This window comes from Schistocerca cancellata, chromosome 4, assembly GCF_023864275.1.
Source record: "Schistocerca cancellata isolate TAMUIC-IGC-003103 chromosome 4, iqSchCanc2.1, whole genome shotgun sequence".
Taxonomy (NCBI): domain Eukaryota; kingdom Metazoa; phylum Arthropoda; class Insecta; order Orthoptera; family Acrididae; genus Schistocerca; species Schistocerca cancellata.
The window spans coordinates 764,878,233-764,901,677 of record NC_064629.1 but is presented as its reverse complement, the minus strand read 5'-3'; the positions used below and the strand labels follow the sequence as shown (position 1 = coordinate 764,901,677).

At 40.0% G+C, this 23,445-nt stretch overlaps 1 protein-coding gene across 5 annotated transcripts in view; it reads left to right on the top strand.

Moving 5' to 3' along the window:
- Positions 1-23,445, top strand: part of LOC126184545 (uncharacterized) — a 414,668-nt gene that overhangs the window by 362,830 nt on the left and 28,393 nt on the right. For all 5 annotated transcript variants that reach the window (XM_049926963.1, XM_049926962.1, XM_049926961.1 and 2 more), the window contains one exon: positions 13,880-13,939. In XM_049926963.1, coding sequence (XP_049782920.1) covers positions 13,880-13,939 — 60 coding nt within the window. The remainder of the gene's footprint in view (positions 1-13,879; positions 13,940-23,445) is intronic.

The window sequence follows — 23,445 nt, the reverse complement described above, 5'->3', positions numbered from 1 at the left end:
TGGTGGTGGTGGTGGTGGTGGTGGTGGGAAAGAAGGAACTGAGGCTGTGAAAGAAGAGGATACAGTGTCAGAGAAGTGAACTGGGATTTTTGATTTTTGGTGGATAAGTACCTTGCTTCTAGATGGCCCATAGCAGGTCGACATAGGGGAATAGTATGCAGGTAACTATAGCCATTCTGCAGATTTGTTTGTATATCTTCAGTTCAACAGGGAAGTAGTTATGCGCAAGAATGTTGTTTGTCAGATGTGTAAGGAATGAGATGGTGGGTTCGGAGTCAGTAGGACAATGGGAGGGGTAGCATTCAAAAGCATTCAAGGCCTGATCATGAAGATATTGGTATATAGGCAGGTTATGTCAACAGTAATGAATAAGGATCAAGGTAGTAACAGGACGGGGATGACTGTGAGACAGTGAAGGAAGTGGGTCATGTCTTTGATATGGGAAGCTACACTGCAGTCATTGGGTTAGAGGTGTTGGTCAACAAGAGTCGAGATTCATTCAGTGGGGGAACAGTAACAATCTACTTTGGGGCATCCAGTATGATTAACTTTACGAGTAATGGGAAGCGTGTAGAAGCTCGCTGTCATAGTGAGTAGTTAGGGTGAGGAGAGAAATGGATTCAGGCAAAACATTGAGAGATGTGCTTGATGATTTGAGTAGAGATCAAATGAATTCCTGCTCCATCCAGTATCAACTCAGAAAATTATCCATATCCTTAGGTTTAAACACAGGTTCACATCATGTTCTTTAAATGCTAGCTAACGCATGAATATGCAACAGTGACCAAGCCAGGAAAACTCCCATTTCTTGATACTACCCCTCCTTTTACAATGACCTTCTGATCTTCTGATTACATCATCTGTATCAGTCACTAACACAAGAATACAGAACCTAATTTCCACAGTGGAGAATCCCTGAACTATCTCTGCTCCCTCAACAAGACAGTTACTTTACATACACCCTATCTCTGTAAATTGAAACCTTTGCCTTCCAACAGCTGAAAGAGCTCTCCAGACACAATATCAAAAGTATTTCCATTGTACTGAAATCCTGCTCATGTCTCAGGACACCAGTGCTTGACAATACTGTGTTTGTGTGAATATAGGCTGCAGTTTTATTTTTCCTAGAGATTGACTTGAAAAATTATGGTGTGACTTCTCCCTTAGAACATAAATCTTAAATTTCAAAATGATGTGCACATGTATGTTTTGGGTTGAAATTAATACCATTAAAAGATACTGCAGTTAACCTATACAAGCATTCAAGCCTTAAGAAGAAAATAGTGGAAAACTTACACTTTCTATGCAAATATAGTGCTAGTCTTGGGGGGGGGGGGGGGGCGGGGGAGAAGAAGAAACCACTGCATGATTGCTTTCTAGCACCATATGTTTATATTTGCACATGGTGTTCCTTTACTGTACTGCTGTTTGGCTTATCAAAATAGACCAATATTTAGCCTACATTCCCAAATTTGAACTGTAGTTCTGTGAGAAACAGATTATTTCATTGCATAAATTGTTGACTTCTCCCATATGAAACTTTAAATTCAATTGGCAAAATATTTCTTTTACATGTTATTTTGCAGCCTTCAATTTAAATCTTTCCAGCTGTGGTGCCATATCCACATTTGCTGTTTTGAACTATAAAATTAAGCAAATCTTTCTTCACATCTGGATATTTGCACTTTTGCCCTTAAAATCAATATGGACTTCTTGAACTACTTAAGAGTTTCTCTTCCCTTTCATAATGCATAGCTGATAACATGAAGCTGTTCAGTTGTTATGTAGGAATGCCAACATAATTTAGTGTCTGCATCATGTATGTAATAGTACTTCATAATCCAAGGTAAATGTAGTAGTGCAGACTATTTTTGAGACTCACTTTTTAGTATAATCTTGTGTCAGAGGTTTAGGTATGGCCTATGTTTGCATGCAGCCTATGTTTGGACAAATAAGGTACCTGTCCTAGACCTAGTGAACACCCTTGTCAATCGGTGGTGGTGCCCAAGTTCCATCTTGCATACATTTTCCATGTGTCACAATCCCCAAGACTCCCTCACTGCATTTCATAAAATTCATATTCCAAACAAATTCAAATCTTGTGGGTAATCTATCTACCAAAATCTTCAGTTCTACAGGTGTTTCAGTGCTATTGAAATACCTCATCTTCAGGCTCAAACCCAAGTTGGCTCATGCTAGATTCACTAAACATCTACTCTTCCTTTCCTGTTACCTAGATTGAAAAACACATGCCATCAACCCCTCCAACCAAATTCCAACAGCAATTGTTGTCTCTTCAAATTCATACATTAGTCCATTCCATGATCCTCCCACCTCTTCAATGGCTCTATAAAAACTTACGTCTACATCAGACTCACTAACCAGGAACAGTGCTTGCATTTTGATGACTCCTATTACTTCCACACTAAAAGCCTCTTCCATATAGTTTGGCCACCTGCTGATGATGCATCTGCAATGATGAACAGCCACCCTTCCAAGTATGTTGAAGGCCTTACTAAAGCCTACACAGGTAGACAAAGCCCTGAGAGGATGAGCAGAAGTTGGTCACAAATAGATGCACGAAAGATTAAGTCCAATTTATTGTTTATGAAGACAAAACTGAGCAAGGTGGTGCAGTGGTTAACACACTGGACTTGCATTCAGGAGGATGATGGTTCAAACCCGTGTCCGGCCATCCTGATTTAGGTTTTCCATGATATCCCAAAACTGCTTCAGGCAAATGCCAGGATGGCTCCTTTGGAAGGGCACAGCTGATTTCCTTCCCCATCCTTCCCTAATCTGATGGGACCAATGACCTCATTGTTTGGTCCCCTACCCCAAATCAACCAACCAAGCAATGAAAAACAAAGACAAATATTACAAAGTTCAATTGCTGGTCATGGCATTGAAGGCCACATCTGTTCAGTGTAGAGGGCATGAAGGGAGTAGGTCCATAACTGGCAGCTCCAGGAGGCAAAAGTTTTTGTTGACATCATTATTGTCACAGCTCCAGAGCCAGATCTTGATTTTGATGCTTTTGTAGTCACTCAAAACAAACTCTGTTGATGTGTATGGAGCAGCTTGAGGACCCCTCCAGGGAGCAGGCTGTAGCCTGGAGCTGAGACTGGCTGCTGGTGTCCAAGATTGGCATTGTTTAGGACTCTGCCACTACAACAATAGGTAATAGCAGACTAACAGCCCCAAGAAGTGGATCACAGCAAGAGTGCAATTTGGTAATGCACTTAGGCACACTATACCCCCTTGAAGCATCACTTTCACAATGGCCCAGCCCAGAAGATTGGAGATGACCACAGGAACCAATCCTGGTGGCCTTTGGCAAAGATAAGGGTCCACACTGGATCTTGGAGAGAGAAAGGCCAGTGGTTGGACTGCTGAGAAGAGGGATGGGTGGGTGCTGGCGGGATTGAAGATTAAATAACTGTGACTGATGTGGTCGGTCCTTGAGGTGGTTTTTTTTTCTGGGGTTGAACTGTCCTGGGGAGTGGAACCATATGAAGTCAGAAAGAGAATAAAGACCTTGTCCAAAGGGTGATGGTGGTGGTACTTGGACAGCTGAGATTTAAAGGTGTGGATGGACATTCAGCTAGACCATAAGAAGCAGAGTGGAAAGGTACAGTATGTATCAGTGTCATGCATTTGCTTCACAGAAAGTGGGGAATTCTGTGGAAGCAAACTGAGGGCTGTTTTCTGTGGCAGTAGTTTCTGGCAACTCTCCAATTGAAAAATTCTGGACAGGGTTTGAATAGCGGGCCCTGCAGGTGTGGCGGACTAGGGTGATATATAAGGGAAACCACTGCCAGCACCTATGACGATAAACCAGCAGTGTCCCAGGAAGGACCTGTGAATCCAGGTGTAGGTGGTACCAGGAGGCAGAAGTGTCTGGCTAAGGGGAAAAAAAGACATGGAGGGGTGACCTGCTTGCACTGGCAGGTGGGGCAGTAGACATGTTGTTGGGCAAGGCGCTTGGCGAGCATAACGCCCAGGTGACTGACATGCAAGAAAAACAAGACATGCTTCTGGAGCACTGCCAGGATCATTTCCCTGCTACACCCTATCTCCACTGGAGTGAAGCAACACCTCGGCAGACATATCCACTAGTTGCATTATGCTGAAAGCAATGTGATAGGAAGTGTACTTGAAGGTGGAAGAACACATGCCTAGGTCAGGGCACATGCATGTGACACTGACAAAAAAAAATTGCCAACTGATAAGCATCTATGACAGATCGGGCATTAATCATTGTCTTGGAGTCCCTGAAAATGAGCAATGTACTGTTAGGATTTTCTGTGTTGACGATGGGAGCATCTCATTGACTGTTAGGAATGGGGGTGAGAATACCCTCAATTTGCAACCATTGTTGCTCCAGCTGAAGTCTCTCTCTGAGTGTGAAGGGAACATTTGTGGCTTTGAAGAACTTTGGTGTTGCTGATGGGAGAAGAGCCACATGGACATTGAAATATTTTACACTCAAGAAGGGTTGCAAGAACACTCGGCCAAAACTTGAAAAGAGATCTTTTAGGTAAGGGTTCATGCCCAGCAATTTAATGGTGGTGACAGAGTCATGGATTTCTAAGCCAACAGTATTGAATAGATACAGGTCCAAGAGACTGATGGCTCCATGAGCATCCAGGACCAAAATCTAGACTGTGAGGGAGGTCACATGGAACTGAACTTGTGCTATAAATTGGCCATTGACTTTAATGATGCCATTGCTGTAACCATGCAGTGAGGTGTCAAAAGCTTGAAGGCAAGGGGACACTGTGCGATAATAAGGTTGCCAATGTAGGATGGTTGTGCAGGACCCCATGTCTATCTGTAGCTCGATGGGCACATTGTTGATAGCTAGCTTGAGCAACAATGATTCCTCTGAGTGGAAATGCACAGACTGAATGTAGGATATGTCCAGTAACAAATACACCCTATAATCCACCTCTACATTTGAGGGATCCACATGTGCACAGTCTACATTTATTTTGAGCACTGCTTGGCAAACTTCTGCTCTATGTCCAGATATCCCACAAGAGGTGCACTTAGCACACCAGTAGTGGGACCTAATAAAACACTGGTTGCAGGAAGGGTGCCGTTGAGCGCAGTGTCTGACTGCTGAGTCTTTGCGTGCAATGTGTGAATCCCACCTGGGTGGGGGCAAAAATGGGGCTGAGGGCAGTGTGTTGGTCATTTGTTGAACACTTGTGATGGAACCTGTTGTGTGGCTGATGTTCTGAGAGACTGTTCAAAAGCTCTGGTATTGGGAGGCATATTTTTAAGGAAGGGTCTTTTATTTTAAGGAAATTTGAGCATAGTTATTCATTGAGGGTGTGCATGAGAATCATGTCCTGGACCAAGGAAGCCACACATGATTGCTGACACTGAGGATTACTACACTGGAAACAGCAATCGTGAGATAAATCCTGGAAGCATATGTCCATTCATGGTAAGTCTGTCCATTAAGTTTTGACATAAAATCTTGTGGTGAGCTGCTGCCACATGCACCTGGGAGCGAAAGTATTCTAACAAACTGGACGTCTACCTGTCATATGTCAGAACATGGAGTCCCACTTCTGAGTTAAGTTGTTGCAGAAGGTGGTAAATGTCTGGGTCCACACATGCCAGGAAAAGTGCACCTCTGGGTATTACCTGTGATGCTGTAGGCTAAGTAGTGCTGTTCCATGCATGCAACTTAGTTTGCCCATGGGTCGACCTACATGTTGTACTACTGGAACAGTGGGGGCACCATCCAGGAGCCTTTTACTGTGAAGTCAATCCGGGAAATTGAGAGCTTCGAAGGTGACTTGGAGATGGCCAACAGCTGCTTGATCAGGACTTCATGGGTGTGCTTCATTTGGTAGAGCATAGCCCAGGCACTGACCTAAATACTGCCTGGGCACTGGGATACTGTAGTTACCACTTTCGATCACGTGGCCTGCTGAAGAGAAAAGATCTGCCCGGCCAGTGACCCGGCCACCTGAGGCATGGGTGGAGCATAGCCATCCTTTGTCTGTCACCTGAAGAGCTGCCCTAGTGAGATCCGTGCCTGCATAACCCATCTGTGTTGTTGGTTGCTGGCTGTGTAGTCACAAGGCCTCGACACAACAGGAAAATGGTTTCAATGATACCCTGGCTGCACAATCTGGCAGGTTCATCCTTGACAGCCAGTAAAAGAGGAAAAGGAATCAGTCAAGTGTGACAAACTTTGGGAACAGCTATTGGTTTAAGGGTGGTATGAGCATCATAGTTTTTTGCAGCACCTAGTCCAGGTGAAAACAGACTCGCCAAACTCAAGGTAAAGGTCATCCAAGACCTGAAACAAGATAGAGACAGAAACGAGATGCACAGCATCTTGAATTTGAAAACCAAAAACCGTGAATGTGTTGAGTCCAAAAATATTCTCCAACATCACTGTCAATGGCCGAAAATGTGATTGCCCTCATGACCTCCCGATACTCAATGTTGATCATAAACTGCCCTTGAACCATGATTGGCTGAGTGCTGTCACTGACCAAAAACCAATTGGTGGAGGGAAGAGGATGACGACCCAAGTGATGGTAGACTTTAAGATTCACATGAGATTCAGAGGCCCCAATATTGATCTGGAAATGGAATGGCTGTTGCTGAATTTGCATTCTTACTAGGAATGCTGAGCTCCTGGCAGTGCACACTGGTGTAACACTATGGACATCTGTAAACAGTACATTCACATTTGAGGGATGACTGATCAGGTGGCTAGAACAAACAGGTTCCACATGGCCTTGTTTATAGCCGGCTGCACACTATGCCCCTCCACCCCCTTTCCCCAGTGTGGGAGTGACTATGGGCAGCATATGGACAAAGTTGGGACACAAGGGCAATCTTCATTGGAAAGGGCCACACTTTGCATTGGAAAGGTGGAAAAGGCCACAGTCTGATTGCCAATGGTGTGGACAAAAGGGAGAACACTGAGGGTGTCAGTGAACAAAACCTTTGCTGTGAGGCCGAACACACGGACACTGTCAGTTTCATCCCCAAACTATTCAGTTGGAGGCTTTGACACTTCAAACACCTGTGTGATAGTCAGAAGTTCCTCAGCTGTAGGATCTCATCAATGCAACACCACCTGACGCACCTATCAGTCCAGAGCAGAACAGATGACGATGTCATGTTTCAGAGAATTGGCATAAAACTGTTTACAATGAGCACAAATAAATCTGCATGTCCTGCTTCAACCCCAGAGGTTGGCTGCCTGTGCTTGATAGGACTGGCCTAGTTTCTTTTGTCTCTGATAAAATTCCATATGGGAAGACACAACATGGTTTTGCTGTAGATAGTGAAGAACTGAGTCTCTCATGCATTTCAGGAGATGACAGTGCCACTGGAACTTTTAACGGAGCAAGTTCCTGAAGCCAATGAAACCTTACAGCTAAATCCAAGCCAAGAAAAAATATTATTGCAAATATGGGTACTCCACCTGAAATGCTGTGATGTGCTTTTGCAGATATTGCACGTATGAGTTCCAATCCTCCTTCACCTCTTCAAATGGTGGAAAGGATGGGAGAGCAGGTGGACATGCAGAGGGCAGTTGTGGAGGGATTGTTGTACCTTGTTAAGTCATAACCAACTGGCGAATCAAGTCTGTACTCCAATTCAAATTACTTTGTGATTGATATTTTGGTGAGCTGAGTGGTAGGAGTCAGCCACAATCCAGTATTTTGCAAGCATCCACTGTGTTGCCTGTTCTGTAGGTCACATGCATTGCCATTAGATTAGATTTACTTTCATTCCAATTGATCTGTAGTAAGGAGGTCCTCCAGGGTGTAGAACATATCAGAAAAACAATAATACATGACAAATATTTACAACTAGAACAAATAAGCTAATGTACCTTCCACAGGTCCCAAGTGGAATGATCGTCATTTTTTTAAATTAATTTATTTATTTTTTTAATGAACACTATATGAAAGGATCATTTTACAACACTCATTTACTAAGATTGCATTAATGCACAGAATTTAAAATTTTAAAAAAAGTTCTCTCATTTATAAGGTAATGAACATATAATAGAACTACTGCAATACTTATTTACAATGAACACATTACTGCACTGAAATGGTGTAGAAGTCTACTGTGTGTGCGTGTTCATGTTAAGCTTTGTATGGCTTCTGGCACATGATTGAAAATGTGTGTTCCTGAATAATGCACACCATTTTGTACAAGAGTAAGTGACTTTAAATTCTTGTGAAGATTATTCTTATTTCTAGTACTGATTCCGTGAACTGAGGTGTTGGTTTGAAAAAGTGACATATTTTCAATGACAAATTCCACTAAGGAATAAATATATTGGGAAGCAGTAGTTAGTATCCCTAGTTCCCTAACAGGCCTCTGCAGGATGTTCTTGAGTTCATACCACATATAACTCTTATTGCAAGTTTTTGTGCCTGGTAAACTTTAGCTTGGCTTGATGACTTACCTCAAAAAATAATCCCATATGACATTATGGAGTGCAAGTAAGCATAGTATGCCAGCATTTTCATTTTTATTTCCCCTATGTCTGACAGAATTTGCATTGCAAATAGAGATTTGTTTAGACTCATCAGCAGTTCTGTGGTGTGCTATGCCCAGTTGAATTTATTATCAAGCTCTAATCCCAAGATTTTAACACAGTCCACTTCTTCTTTCTGCTTGTCATCACATGTTAGGCATATACTCGTGTGACACCCCTTACAAGTTCTGAACTGAATGTAGTCTGTTTTTTCAAAGTTTAGCGACAAAGAATTGGCTAGGAACCAGTGATTAATGTCCACAAATATTTTAGTAGCCGATCTTTCTAAGACTGCAGTTGATTTGCTATTTATCGCAATGTTTGTATCATCAGCAAACAAAACAAACTTGACATCTGGTAATATTACTGATGGAAGGACAACGATATACACAAGAAAAACTAAGGGCCCTAAGATGGAACTTTGTGGGATTCCACATGTAATTAGTTCCCTGTTGGATGATGCCTGATAGCTTAATATATGTCTCTTTCCTAATAACACCCTTTGTTTCCTGCCGGAGATATAAGATTTGAACCATTTTGCAGAATTTTCTGTTACACCATAATATTCTAATTTACTTAAAAAGATATTATGATTTAGTCAAATGCCTTTGACAGATCACAAAATATACTAGTTACCTGCAATTTTTTTGTCTAATGAATTAAGTACATTTTCACTGTAAGTATAGATAGCCTTCTCAGTGTCAGAACCCTTTAGAAATCCAAACTGCAACTTTGACTATATGTTATTTGTGATAAGATGGTTAAAAAGCTAATTCTGCATTACCTTTTCTAAAATTTTTGAGAATGGTGGAATAAGTGAAACTGGACGGAAATTTGACACTATTTCTTTATCTCCCTTCTTGAACAGCAGCTTAACTTCAGCATATTTCAACCATTCAGGAAATATTCCACTGATAAACAACTGATTACACAGATACCTTAATATGCTACTTAACTCTGAATCACATTCTTTGATTAGCTTTGTTAGTATCTCAGCATATCCACTAGGTGTTTTTCATTTTAAAGATTTTATGATGGACATTACTTCTTCTGGGGTAGTGAGGGTCAAATTCATATTATGGAAATTACTTGAAATGTCTGTGGTGTGAGGTATCCCATTGCAGCATCTACAGAACCTGATAACCCCATCTTTTCAGTTTAAATGTTTGTTAAAGAGCTCTGCAACACTATACACATGTCACCGATGTATCATTTACTCTTAACGCTATTTGCCCCTCTTCCTGTCTGGTTCTACCAGTCTCCTCCTTCACTATATCCCACATTGTCTTTATTTTTTTTATCTGATGTGACTATCTTTTCCTCGTAATATATTTGCTTTAATGTCCGTATTACAGTCTTTAATATTTTGCTTTATTTCTAGTAATGTGCTATAGCATCAACATCAGAACTGTTTCGGATTGACTGATAGTTTCCTTTTTGTTTTACAACATACCCCTATTCCTTGAGTAATCCATGGATTCTTTGTAGACTTTGCTCTAACCTTGGTTAGTTTTGGCGGAAAACAGTGTTCAAATAAGGTAAGCACTTTATTAGCAAAAGTGTTATATTTTTCATTCATACCATGAGCTCTGTACACATCACTCCAGTGAATGTCTCTGAGGAGTGCCCTAAAATAATCAATTTTTGGCTTATTGATTACTCTCTTGAGTTCAGATTTAACAGATTTTATATCCTGTTCAGTATTAACATTTAACAGAAAGAACTGCATGTCATGGCTGAGAGGCCATTGACTATTGGTTTTGTGATATAATTTTGTTCATTGGACTTTTCTATAAAGATATTATCAATTGCTGTTTGCGAGCAATTGGCTACCCTAGTTGGGAACTTTACAGTGGGAATTATGTTGAATGATAGTGTTACTAACTCAAATAAGTCTTTAAGGAACTCTACATTGGAATGACCAGCAACCACTATTTATTTGTTTTTGGTTGTTAAATGGGCCAGTACAGTTTCAAGGTGGTTTATGAACTGATTAAAGTTATCTGCAGGTACTCAATATACACTTAATATTATGAAGGATTTTTTATGAAATTCTACTTCTGTTGCACATGCTTCCATATGCTGTTCTAGGCAAAATTTATGAATGTATATGTTCTTAAATTTATGACAGTTCCTGATGAATGAACAATGCCAACCTAAATCCTGTAACACTTAAAAGTTCTGTACATGATGTTCAGAGAGGCAGATTATGTCAATTGGGTTTGAGGACTCTTATTCATCTATGCAGATAATTCATTCATTAATTTTATTTCTCAGTCCTCAAATAGTTTGATGCAATAAAGATAGCTGACATTTCACATTGACTGAGTTAAAATTGGGTAGAGTAGAAATTTCTGCTGGTTGTTGAAAATTCTTAACCAATAGCTGTTTATGCTGATGTAATAAGCTAGAATTACGTTTTTTGGTTTCTTTCTCAAACTGAAGGTTTGTCTCAATCCTAACCCCTCTTGAAACTTGGTTTCTGTCTTTCCTCTCTACCCTAAAAAATGGTTTTTACTGAACCCTATAACCATTGGTATTTTATCACTCATGATAGTGCCTCCCTCCTTTAACGTTCCTGCTATTTTCCCAACCAGTTTGCTGTTCCCTTTCCTGTTGAGGAGAAGGTCATGCCTAGTATAATCCCGCCTATTGAGAGAATCAACAGGAACCACCCCAATGTGTGACCCCACACCTGACACAATCAGCCATTCCAACTTTAAAGTAACTCTCCTGACGGAAGAGTTCAAATGAGGTCGGTCTTGGCACCCAAGAACAGATACAAACTCAACACTAGTATGCTTTGATGCTGATGCAATCTTTGCCAGGTCACACTCTATACTGTACCCAGGATCTCTGTCAGTACTATTACCTGGCCCACCCACTATAACCACAGTGTCTTCTTTAGTGAAATCTTTGCAAAGTGATCCTAAATCCTCTGTCATCTGCTCCAGACCAACACAATGTTTAAAAAAATTGGTGACCTGCAAAAGTTGGCCAACACCTCTTCCATAGGAGCTACCTAGCAACAATTTCTTTATCTTTATTGATTTCACATTCTTACTTTTCAGTTTCCTGCTGAAAGTTTGTTGTGCTCTGTCTACACCTGCAACTGCTTGAGGCTCACCAGCTTCTAACTGAAGCAACAGGTCAAATCTATTTTCCACATTCATCATGAAGCTGTCAAACAAAGTTCTAGGCCTATTCCTCCTGTTGTCTGTTGCCACTTCCCACCTCTCTTTACCCTTCTCCCTCCTTAACCTGTTAAGATCTCCACTGGCCTTGTCTAACTCAGCCTCAATGGTGGCAGTTTTCCCCTCCTGTTCTAGTATCTTCCTATCTCTACTACATATCCTACAAAACCACTGACGAATCTCATTTGCTTCCCCCACTCCCACGCCACTACAGCCACCCACATGGAAAAAACTACAGCACCCATCACACCAAAGCCCCGACCTAACAATTCTACAGCAAGACAAGCACTTTTCACTTTTGATAATCATGATAGTTTATTAAGAGTAAGTCAGTTAAATTACAGATAAATATGAAAATATGATTCCACAAATTTGGCCTATACACAACTGTATATAAACAAAAACAACAATGCAAAGTTTTTGAAGCAACAACTTAAACTTTACGCTACTTTCTAGAAATGTAAGTTTAATAATGAAGAGGTATACTACAGATAAATTGCTGGAGAGAGAAAAAACAATTAAACAAAATTCTATAGACTTGCTATGGCAAAATATAAACAGAAAATATGACTATAACCCGACTGTACATCTTCTCGCGTTTGATGCTATATTATGGGAAGAAAAATGAAACCTTTAATGATATGCTTAAAAAGCACTCCAATACACCTATTTGCCATGTAATCAGTACTAAACTAAATGTTGTTATAATCTAAAGTGACTTATCTTTAGGAGAACACCAAAACTCACGCTAGTCGCCTGGCTGTAGGGGAGCGAAGCATGGCTGGCTGCAGGTTGGCAACAATGCCTTCTGCCACTGCAATCTGTCCAATATAAAATAATTTTAATTGGAGTATAACTGCTGCTGTTATTGTTCAAACTGCTGTTGTTGCTGAATAAGCTGCTGCTGTAACAACATACCAAATGCCGAATCCATTGTACTCGCAGAACACCCATGGAATGAAACAGTCTCATTGCCAAAAATGGTAGAATCTGCAGTTCTTTATTATAGCAACCAAATACACAAGAAGTATGATGGTGAGGCAAAGCATCAGAATTTCACAGGCATGTGAAAATATTAACAGAAGAATAGCAGTTGAGGCTTAGTCTGATAATGTGCAAAGTTCGTCATACAGAAACACAGAACAACCCTAAACAGTAAGTGGAACCTTCTGTGAGCACAGCCGATGCAAGAGAGAGTGAGGCTGTGCTGGCAGCATACTGTTGGGACCACTCAACAAGCAGTGATGCTTGTTGTAGCGAGTGAAGTGGACACTCTTGTTTTGACCTCTCACCCATGCCAGTGAACATGAATTCTGCAGTCATGGTGACAGCTTATATGGGCATGCTGCCACAGTTTTGTATTTTTAAGAGCTGGGCTTTCACCAGTATATATCTGTAGGTATTGTGGCTGTTACACCACCTGGAAGGAAATAATTAGCTGTCAGCCATGAAAAGTTGAAAGCTACATTAGCAACTGCCAGCTTGCTTTATTTGGCTGCTATGAATTGTTTTGATGTTAAAGTAAGAGGACAGTTTCCTCCTGTCCCTAACACTAAGCAGAATTTGTCACAGTCTCCTTTTTGAAGAGAGTGCTGCCTGGTAATGGCTGTGTTGAAGTGAACTTTGTATGTGACAAATGACCAACAGTGTAGCCCCTTGTTTCTAGTGAATAGCCTCGCTCTAGTGTGATGAAGCCTTGTCCCTCCTGTTTGAGCAGAAGTTACTCCCAAACATTAGAGGAGAGGTGGCCCCCTTAGGTAAATAGAATCTTGGGAGGGGAATGAATCAGATGTACACTTAGTGTGTATCATGCAGGGAGAGGGTATCATGCAGCACATATATTTTTACTGTTGTTCTATTTCAAATTAGTGTTGAACAAAGCTTCTGAGTGAAAATCTTCCAGTGTTACTGAAATTTCTTTATACCTAAAAGTGATTACACTGTACATAATATCGTGATGCGGTTTTTGTAAGCACATTAATGTTTATATCATTCACTCTCTGGACATGTTAATCTTAAATTTATTTTAGTAGCAGTGATCACTGGTGCTGTCTGATGTTTTTCACAATAGGAAATGTTAGCTTTGTTATTTTCTGTATGTTTGAATTGTTGTAGTTTCTGCAATTGCTATTGTTGTTATGTTTTGCAGCTCCGCCGTGGGAGCCCAGTAATGAGACTCAGAATCCAGTTAGGAGTTCCTCTGCATCAGGTATGGTAAAAAGTCTATTATAATAAGACATACTCTTAACCATCTATCAGTGTGTGTTATGTCAGCTACAGGTGACACTGCTATGAGAACTGTTGCTCAGTGTAAGTATATAGAAGTAGAAAAACATCCAAGCAGCTGTTTTATGAGACACCTATTGTAGTGCCACTCTAGTGGGTTTATTAACTTCCCCCTCATTCATTTCTCTCTCATATATGTGTGGTGTTTTTGTATTATGCTCATAGTAATATGTGCTAGAGTGAGTCATGAGTGTGACTCCTGTCACAAGGCTGTTGGACAACTTCAGTAGACTACATCATTTACAATTATTATTATTATTACTATTATTATTATTATTATTATAACAGTATACAGTAGCTAATGCAATAGATGAAAAGCCACAAATAATGAGCTGGTGTGATGTTTACTACCATCTAAAGAAATAAATGGCATAACTCACTTCAGCATATCTGCAACCAGTTACCACTAAAGTAAAAGTAAGTACATGTATCTTAATCTGGAACTTTAGTTGGAATAAGTTTCACAGCTAGCACGAATTTTCTGAATGATAACATTTTTATACACTGTCTGCCATTGACTGGATTAAAATATTCCCTTATTTTGCAGTAACTAGTTTGCAGGTTCAGCTGTGTAGCCACCTTCAAGTGATTATCTGAAATACATATCAGATTCAACATAGTTAAAATACAGTTGAAGCTTACACCCAGTTAAACACTGTTAAAAAGCATAGGTGGTTGAAATAGTGTGCAATAGAATTACATGTGTTAATGTAGAATTACAACTGGTAGGCATACAATAAATGTGAACATTTGTTAAGTAAAATATTTTACATGATTTTTATAATACAGCCAACTGGTTAGAGAGTAAAATCTTGTTGCAGCAGGTCGGCTGTATTATGCAAATCGTGTTCTTGTATGGGCACTGTCTCGCAGCCATGTTTAAAATTGTAAAATATTTTACCACATTACTAGATTATACAACAGAATAAATTTCACCAAGTGTTTCTTGAACAGTATTGGCATATACTGTGACACCTTTGGACCAATTGCTCATTGATGCATACTGCATTGTGTCATTCAAATAAGATTACAGTAGCATTTATTAACCTACAGAAGTAACACTGCAATGCATGAATAGTAGGAAGGGGGCAAATGACTAGTATTTCTTTATTATGTGCACTGGGAGCATAGAGAGAACATATCTAGATTTCTGTTAATTTAGAAATAGTTGATACTGTTGTTGTTACAAGTTGTTAAAATAATAAATAAATATAATATTTTTGTAAGAGTTCTGTTTCACACAGCATACTAGAATAAAATGCAAGCCTATGCATAGTTTCCCGTGTTCATCCTCAACAATAACTGCCATGATGGGACATCCAGATAAAATGATGAACAATAGTAATTAACTGCAACAATATTATCTAAAGTTTATGGTTTACATGGTGCACTATAATAGACACAAGGAAAGTTCACAAACACACAAACAATCTCTTATCTCTATCTTTACCAACAGCAGCAGTGAAAGAATGTTAACATAAAAACATGAAAATGTAAGAAGCTAGAGAACTCCAGGATGGGATAACAATATTATTATGAAAAGTATAGATTGCTACTCATCATATGGAGGAGACATTTAGTCGCAGATAGGCACCAGGCACAAGAAGAAGATTAGTTTTTGGCCAAAAGGCCTTCTTCTGAAGTAGGAAGCTCACACACATTCACAAAAGCACAACTCACACACACATGATCACAGTCTCTGGATGCAGCAGCCAGAGACAGAGGCCATGTGTGTGAGAGTTGTGTTTGTGTGAATGTGTGTGTGCTTTCTACTTCCACAGGCAGCCTTTTGGCTGATAGCTATGTAGCAGTCTTTTTGTTGCACCTGTCTGCGACTGAACGCCACCTGTGTGTGGCGAGAAGCAGCCTATCCTCTTAATATTATTGTTGCTGCTGCTGCTGCTGCTACTGCTGTTTTTGTTAAAAAGCTAGAGAGATGAGGCTTGTGCCCTTCACAAATTGGGCACTTTATTGTTTGTGCATGATCATAGTGCTAAAAATCTGTGTGTTACTAAGTTTCATTAAAATCCAGTAAAAAATGAAGCAATGCATGCACACAGTTTAATGTTTTATCAGGTATCTTTGGCCTTGTTCTTAAAGAAAAATGCAGAAAATTACAGGCATAATTTTCATACTATATTACATAATACTGGGTTTGTAATACAAAAAATGTTTCATCTTCATCACAATGTATTTTAATTTTTATTAAAATATGAGAGAACAAATTGTTGCCCAATGAGAAAATTAAGAATATTTGTCGGAGTATTTAACACAACCGAGCATCTAACACTTTGAAAATACACATCATATTACGTATACAAAATGACTGACTACAAATAGCACATTGATGTGAACTGTAATACTGTAACCAGAAGACTAAGGGCTGTAAGAGCCCCCATGGCATGAGGGCATTTCAAACAGATGCCTCTAGATGTTGTGCATGCTCTCATAGCTACAAACTTAATACTAAACATAATATCAGAGTGGAAAAATTTAAGTGCATATTAGATGTTTGTAGAGTTAGGAAATGCAAAAGTTGTAAAATCATATCTGTATGGAGATTTCAGCCTCAGTAAGTGCACTATGTGATACAGAAGTATAAAGGTAACATACATCATTACGAGTGTACAATTTTTTGCATACTAGACCCATCCCCTATATTTTTTTGTGTTGTGTGACTGGATGAATATTTTGACTGTAATATTTTGGTGGTTTAGTCTGTGTAAGTCCTCTTCTTTATTCTTTTTGTCCAAACAGCTGGTTGTTGTTTTATATGCAGTATTTTGACTGTTTTACACCTGATACCTATTTCAATCTGTCATGTGAAAGTGGCTACACAACCAGAACTAAGAAGCAGTAAATGCAAAATCAGTGGCTATATTAATCCAGCCAATGACAGCCTGTGTGGCAGAAGCAGTCATTTAGTTAATGTTTGAATACTGATGTTGATTTCATGCCAAATGAAACATTTGGTTTGTAAACTGTTTCCGACCCCATCCTTCCACCCAGAGCTACTAATCTTGTATCATAGGAGAACTTATGTAGAATTGGGAACTGCAGGAGAGAGATGCTGGAGAGTAAAACTCTGTTATGGCCTGTGTGCAATGTCTGGGAGTCTCAGTATGAACATAATTTCTGAAAATCAATTATCTAGGTTTTTTATTATTTTTGGAAATATGTTTAATTACAAGTACATATAGACCATAAAAGGCAGGAGTTCAACAAATGCATTATGAGCACTGTTTTGTCATGCTGCTTTAATGTTGAATGGTTTAATTTATAAGGAAAGAAGACATTTCAGAAGATTTTTAAAATCACAGGGAGAGAAGCTGGCAGGTACGTACCTTCAGTGATCGGTACTCAGAATACTTACAGTATAAACACCTACAATAGAACACAGCACTCAAAGCTCTTGGACAAGAGGTTCTTTCTTCAGAGAGGTGAGAGGGATTGTGTGGGATTGAGTAGAAAGGATCAGTCGAATTCCAAGCCAGACGAGACCCTGCTGAGATGAGGAGATACGGAAGTAGAGGTAAAGAAAAGCTGTCACAGTGAGTAGAATATCAGAGATAGTACATTAGTAGCACTGTGCTAGCACTGGATGGTATGAGGAGCAGAGTGAGAAATAAAGATACAATAAGTAGATGATAGACTGGAAGGCTTCCAGTACTCATCATTATTTTTGCCTGAGATTTTAACAGTTACATGGTTTGACAAAAAAAGTAGTTTTCTGGAATGTGTTAACTAAGTTTGTTTTTCATTTTCAGTTTTATTGTTGAGCTTATTGCGAAATTCTGTCATTTATTTTTTATATAATTCTTATATTTCTGTATATGTTTAAAATGGCAAGAATCATCTGCAAATAGTGTCAAGAGCACTGACTGTTTACAGTATTTTCATTTTCAAAACCTTACTGGGGTACCTCCATTCACATGGCATTCAAATCATGTCAGTTTTAAATGTCAAAGTGTATATGAGGTTCTCTGTCTGTGAAATTTGTTTATAATCATCTTTCCACATTTATGAAAATTATAATACCAAGTAAGATACCCACAACTTAAATGAACTCTATACTGTAAGTTAGATACATAGCAGTCCACATTTGTGTATAATCTCAGACTTTTAAAATTCAGTGTGGTTGGTACCAGAGTGGTGTCGTCATGGTGGTGTCTAACATAAATGTGACCATCACTATAAGACAGGTTGAAATGGGGCTTACGTGACAGCACTACATTTTATCAATCTGCCAAGAGCAATGGTGTTTATGCATCACTTGAATTGCAGTCAAAGATAATTGCAGTGTTTGCAGAATTCATGTTGGTGCAGTGGCATGCGTGACACTAGTCCATATCATAGCAGATAATGCCAGACCTTCTAAGCTGGTAGGTCCCATCACTTTTGCAATACCCTAATATTGAAGCAACACTGTGACAAAGTGGTAAAGTCTGTTGTTATCACAAGAAGAAAATAGTGTTATCCTGTGTTGTGGTTTCACTGCATGTTCTGTACCCCTGCTTGTAGCTGCATCTGATCATCTGATTTTTTCTGTCACACACACACACACACACACACACACACACACGAAGTCACACTCATAGTATTGTGTCATTTAATAGTCAAAATGTCCAGGTAAGCCATATCAGTATTTAATCATAACCATAGTACTTCTTGATATGATAGCAAGAAAATTCACATATCACTCCCAGTTTATTTCAGCAGATTCTCAAATTTGTAAGTAACTGCATGCTCACTGAGACAACAGCTAATGGCTGGAAGACACATAAGTTTTAAGAAAGAGACATGGACTGAACTGGCTGTAATATACACTCCTGGAAATGGAAAAAAGAACACATTGACACCGGTGTGTCAGACCCACCATACTTGCTCCGGACACTGCGAGAGGGCTGTACAAGCAATGATCACACGCACGGCACAGCGGACACACCAGGAACCGCGGTGTTGGCCGTCGAATGGCGCTAGCTGCGCAGCATTTGTGCACCGCCGCCGTCAGTGTCAGCCAGTTTGCCGTGGCATACGGAGCTCCATCGCAGTCTTTAACACTGGTAGCATGCCGCGACAGCGTGGACGTGAACTGTATGTGCAGTTGACGGACTTTGAGCGAGGGCGTATAGTGGGCATGCGGGAGGCTGGGTGGACGTACCACCGAATTGCTCAATACGTGGGGCGTGAGGTCTCCACAGTACATCGATGTTGTCGCCAGTGGTCGGCGGAAGGTGCACGTGCCTGTCGACCTGGGACCGGACCGCAGCGACGCACGGATGCACGCCAAGACCGTAGGATCCTACGCAGTGCCGTAGGGGACCGCACCGCCACTTCCCAGCAAATTAGGGACACTGTTGCTCCTGGGGTATCGGCGAGGACCATTCGCAACCGTCTCCATGAAGCTGGGCTACGGTCCCGCACACCGTTAGGCCGTCTTCCGCTCACGCTCCAACATCGTGCAGAGCCCGCCTCCAGTGGTGTCGCGACAGGCGTGAATGGAGGGACGAATGGAGACGTGTCGTCTTCAGCAATGAGAGTCGCTTCTGCCTTGGTGCCAATGATGGTCGTATGCGTGTTTGGTGCCGTTCAGGTGAGCGCCACAATCAGGACTGCATACGACCGAGGCACACAGGGCCAACACCCGGCATCATGGTGTGGGGAGCGATCTCCTACACTGGCCGTACACCACTGGTGATCGTCGAGGGGATACTGAATAGTGCACGGTACATCCAAACCGTCATCGAACCCATCGTTCTACCATTCCTAGACCGGCAAGGGAACTTGCTGTTCCAACAGGACAATGCACGTCCGCATGTATCCCGTGCCACCCAACGTGCTCTAGAAGGTGTAAGTCAACTACCCTGGCCAGCAAGATCTCCGGATCTGTCCCCCATTGAGCATGTTTGGGACTGGATGAAGCGTCGTCTCACGCGGTCTGCACGTCCAGCACGAACGCTGGTCCAACTGAGGCGCCAGGTGGAAATGGCATGGCAAGCCGTTCCACAGGACTACATCCAGCATCTCTATGATCGTCTCCATGGGAGAATAGCAGCCTGCATTGCTGCGAAAGGTGGATATACACTGTACTAGTGCCGACATTGTGCATGCTCTGTTGCCTGTGTCTATGTGCCTGTGGTTCTGTCAGTGTGATCATGTGATGTATCTGACCCCAGGAATGTGTCAATAAAGTTTCCCCTTCCTGGGACAATGAATTCATGGTGTTCTTATTTCAATTTCCAGGAGTGTATTTATTGTCCATGCTGTTAGCTACTTTCAACTGTTAGTCATTTTCAAGCACTTGAAATGGTGACATCGGTTTATAAATTGCCTGTATGCATGAAACATCTTGTCTACATATATACTTTCTTTATAACATTACCTCATTGTCACAAGCTCCATGCTTCTCATTTGATTAACCAGCCAGTACATATGTAAAGACAAGCCAGTACTGTATGTGTGTGGGTGTGTGTGTAGCGTGTAGCGCAAATACAGTCCAGTAGTGCACTAGATTACTTCCACTAATAATAGGTATACAGTAAGTTGTCATATCATAACACAGGCACAGCCATCATAGTGCAGCCAAAGATGTCTAGAACCATATCTTTGAATAGCTGGTAATACTATTTAAAGTTTTGTGCAAGATTTATTGGCCTGTTATGTTTGTTACACTTATGCATGACAAGCAGAGCAACAGAATATGAATCGATAGAATGTATGGTACAGTAACAGAATAATTGTATATATGTTATATTCAATATATATAACATTTTGACACGGTATCCAACAGATATTATGTTCGTAAACTTATTTGATTATTGCAATATGTATGCATGGTATGTAGCATATGAAGTAAAGTTGTACTAAATCATACCACCAGTTATCTGTCTCAGTCTGGCCTATATATTGGCCATGGTTACATATTAGCATATGAAATCACCAAGTATCATGTGAAGGGAAAGGAGTTTTATTGGATTTATCTGCATAAAACACAAAAATTACTGCCTAACATATACAATATTGAAGCAGTAACAACAGTTCAAATCAAATAAAATCATAATCTTGTGTATTATTAAAAGTTAAAAATTTGAAACTCATACATCAGGTATCATGTGTTAAATGAAATGTTCTAATTTTCAAACCAATTAAGAACCATAAAAGTTTACGTTGGACATCCTAATGAGGCATGCCAGTCAGTATATAAAATGAATCTCTAGTAATAAATTAATGAAAGCTAACTGGATCTTTAAAGGAAATTATAGGCTCATACATTGTGCACTTTTTGAAAACAGTGACAGATTATATACAGATAGGCCACAATTTCTCTCTCTGTCTTACATGGTGCTGTGATGCAACATTCTACATCTCTTAGTTGCCTAAATGGCATATAGTAATATTACTACATGAAATGAATACAAAAACCTTCTAACAATGTGAAAATTATAAAAATTACAAAACATATGTTGCTCTATTACAGTCTGGCAACACACTCGCCAGAGGTTTATGTTGATCAACTTTTTTGATCATTACAATATGTATGTTAGGTATAAAGTAGTGGAAGTAAAGTTAGGATTAATCAATTCCAGTAATTAGTGGTCTCAATTCAGGCTATGTAGTGGGCGTAGTTACTCCTGATGTATCCTTCCCCATAGTAGAGGGGGGGCAATATCATTCTATGTGACTGCTGACATGACTAGAGTTGCCCGGGATAAGTAATCACTAAAGACAGGAAAATTTTGCAAAAATGATAACTCAAAAAACAATACAAAATTGGCAGTTTTTAGCAAAATAATATGAATTCGAAGATTTTCAGAAAATATCGTGAAATCAGCAGTTTTTTCGAAATATTGTAAAATTTGTCATTATCCCATATTAAATATGTTATGTATCTGAGGACGGCAGTTTACCAGTATTCTTAAGTGGTAGTTATTATATGTTGGTATTGGATTTTGGCTCCCTGTTTCCTCAAGGCTGACGTCGGTGAATAGCATTAAAATCACAGTTCATTTCCCATATAACTAATGATGACGTGATATCAAAAATAGCACTGACATTGACAAAAAAACACCAATATCAGCAAAAAATGGCACAGAAATTGGAAAGAGGAAACACCAGAGAAGTGGAAAGAGGAAAACAGTGATAATGGAAAAAAAACCTGAATTTGACAAAAAAATTACACCAAATGTAGCAGTGAAAAAACCAAATTTGACAAAAAAAGTTAATGCCATATGTTGGAAAAAAGGTAATACTGTATGTTGAAAAAAAGAAAGAGAAAGAAAAAAAGGTAACACCAAATGTCACACACACACACAAAAAAGAAAGCGACGACGAGTCTGGAAAAAGAAAGGGAATATCAGACTTGATAAAAAGAACAGAAATTGAAAAAACAAACAGCAAAAAGCGAAAACCAAGCTAAATTGACACTAAAACAGCAAAATTGGCAAAAAACATCACTATTTCAAAAAGCAGCATCCAATTTGGCTAAAAATAACACTGAATTTGGTGATAAAATAAAGATTATTTCCTGTCGCTAGTGTTTGCTGGGTGAGGCATGCTCTTGTCTTGGAAATGAGATACCATTTCCAAAGACATGAAGAACTAATTGATGGTCAACGGTATAGGCTATGGAAGCAAGGTAAAACCACCACACTAAAGATCCACAGGTATCCCAGTCATCAGCAGTAAACCATACCAATATCTTCATTAAAATATTCTGGAGATAAGAGTCCCCCAGTCAGAACTCTGGAAGAGTACGGCAAAAGATACAGACAAGGTGAAGAAAAGGAATTCCAGTTTTAAAATAGCTACTTGAAATGTGAGAACTTTGCTGCAGGGCAGCAAACTGCAATGAATCGCCAAAGAAACTGGTATAGGCACACATATTCAAATACAGATATATGTAAAAGTCAGAATACGGCACTGTGATCAGCAACACCTATATAACACAAAAAGTTTCTGGCACAGTTGTTAGATTGGTTACTGCTGCTGCAGTGACAGTGTATCAAGATTTGAATGAGTATGAACGTGGTGTTATAGTCGGCACACGAGCAATGGGAAACAGCTTCTCCTAGGTAGCGATGAAGTGGGCATTTTCCCCTATGACCATTTCACGAGGGTACCGTAAATATCAGGAATCCAGTAAGACATCAAATCTCTGACATCGCTGCTGCCGGAAGAATATTCTGCAAGAATGGGACCAATGATGGCTGAAGAGAATCGTTCAATGTGATAGAAGGGCAACCCTTCCGCAAATTGCTGCAGATTTCAGTGCTGGGACATCAACAAGTGTCAGAGTGTGAAACATTCAGCAAAACAAGATTGATATGGGCTTTTAGAGCTGAAGGCCCACTCATGTGCAGTTGAAGTGATGCGGGACTCCTGATACGCCTATATATGACTCTGATAGGTGACACATATGTAAGCATCCTG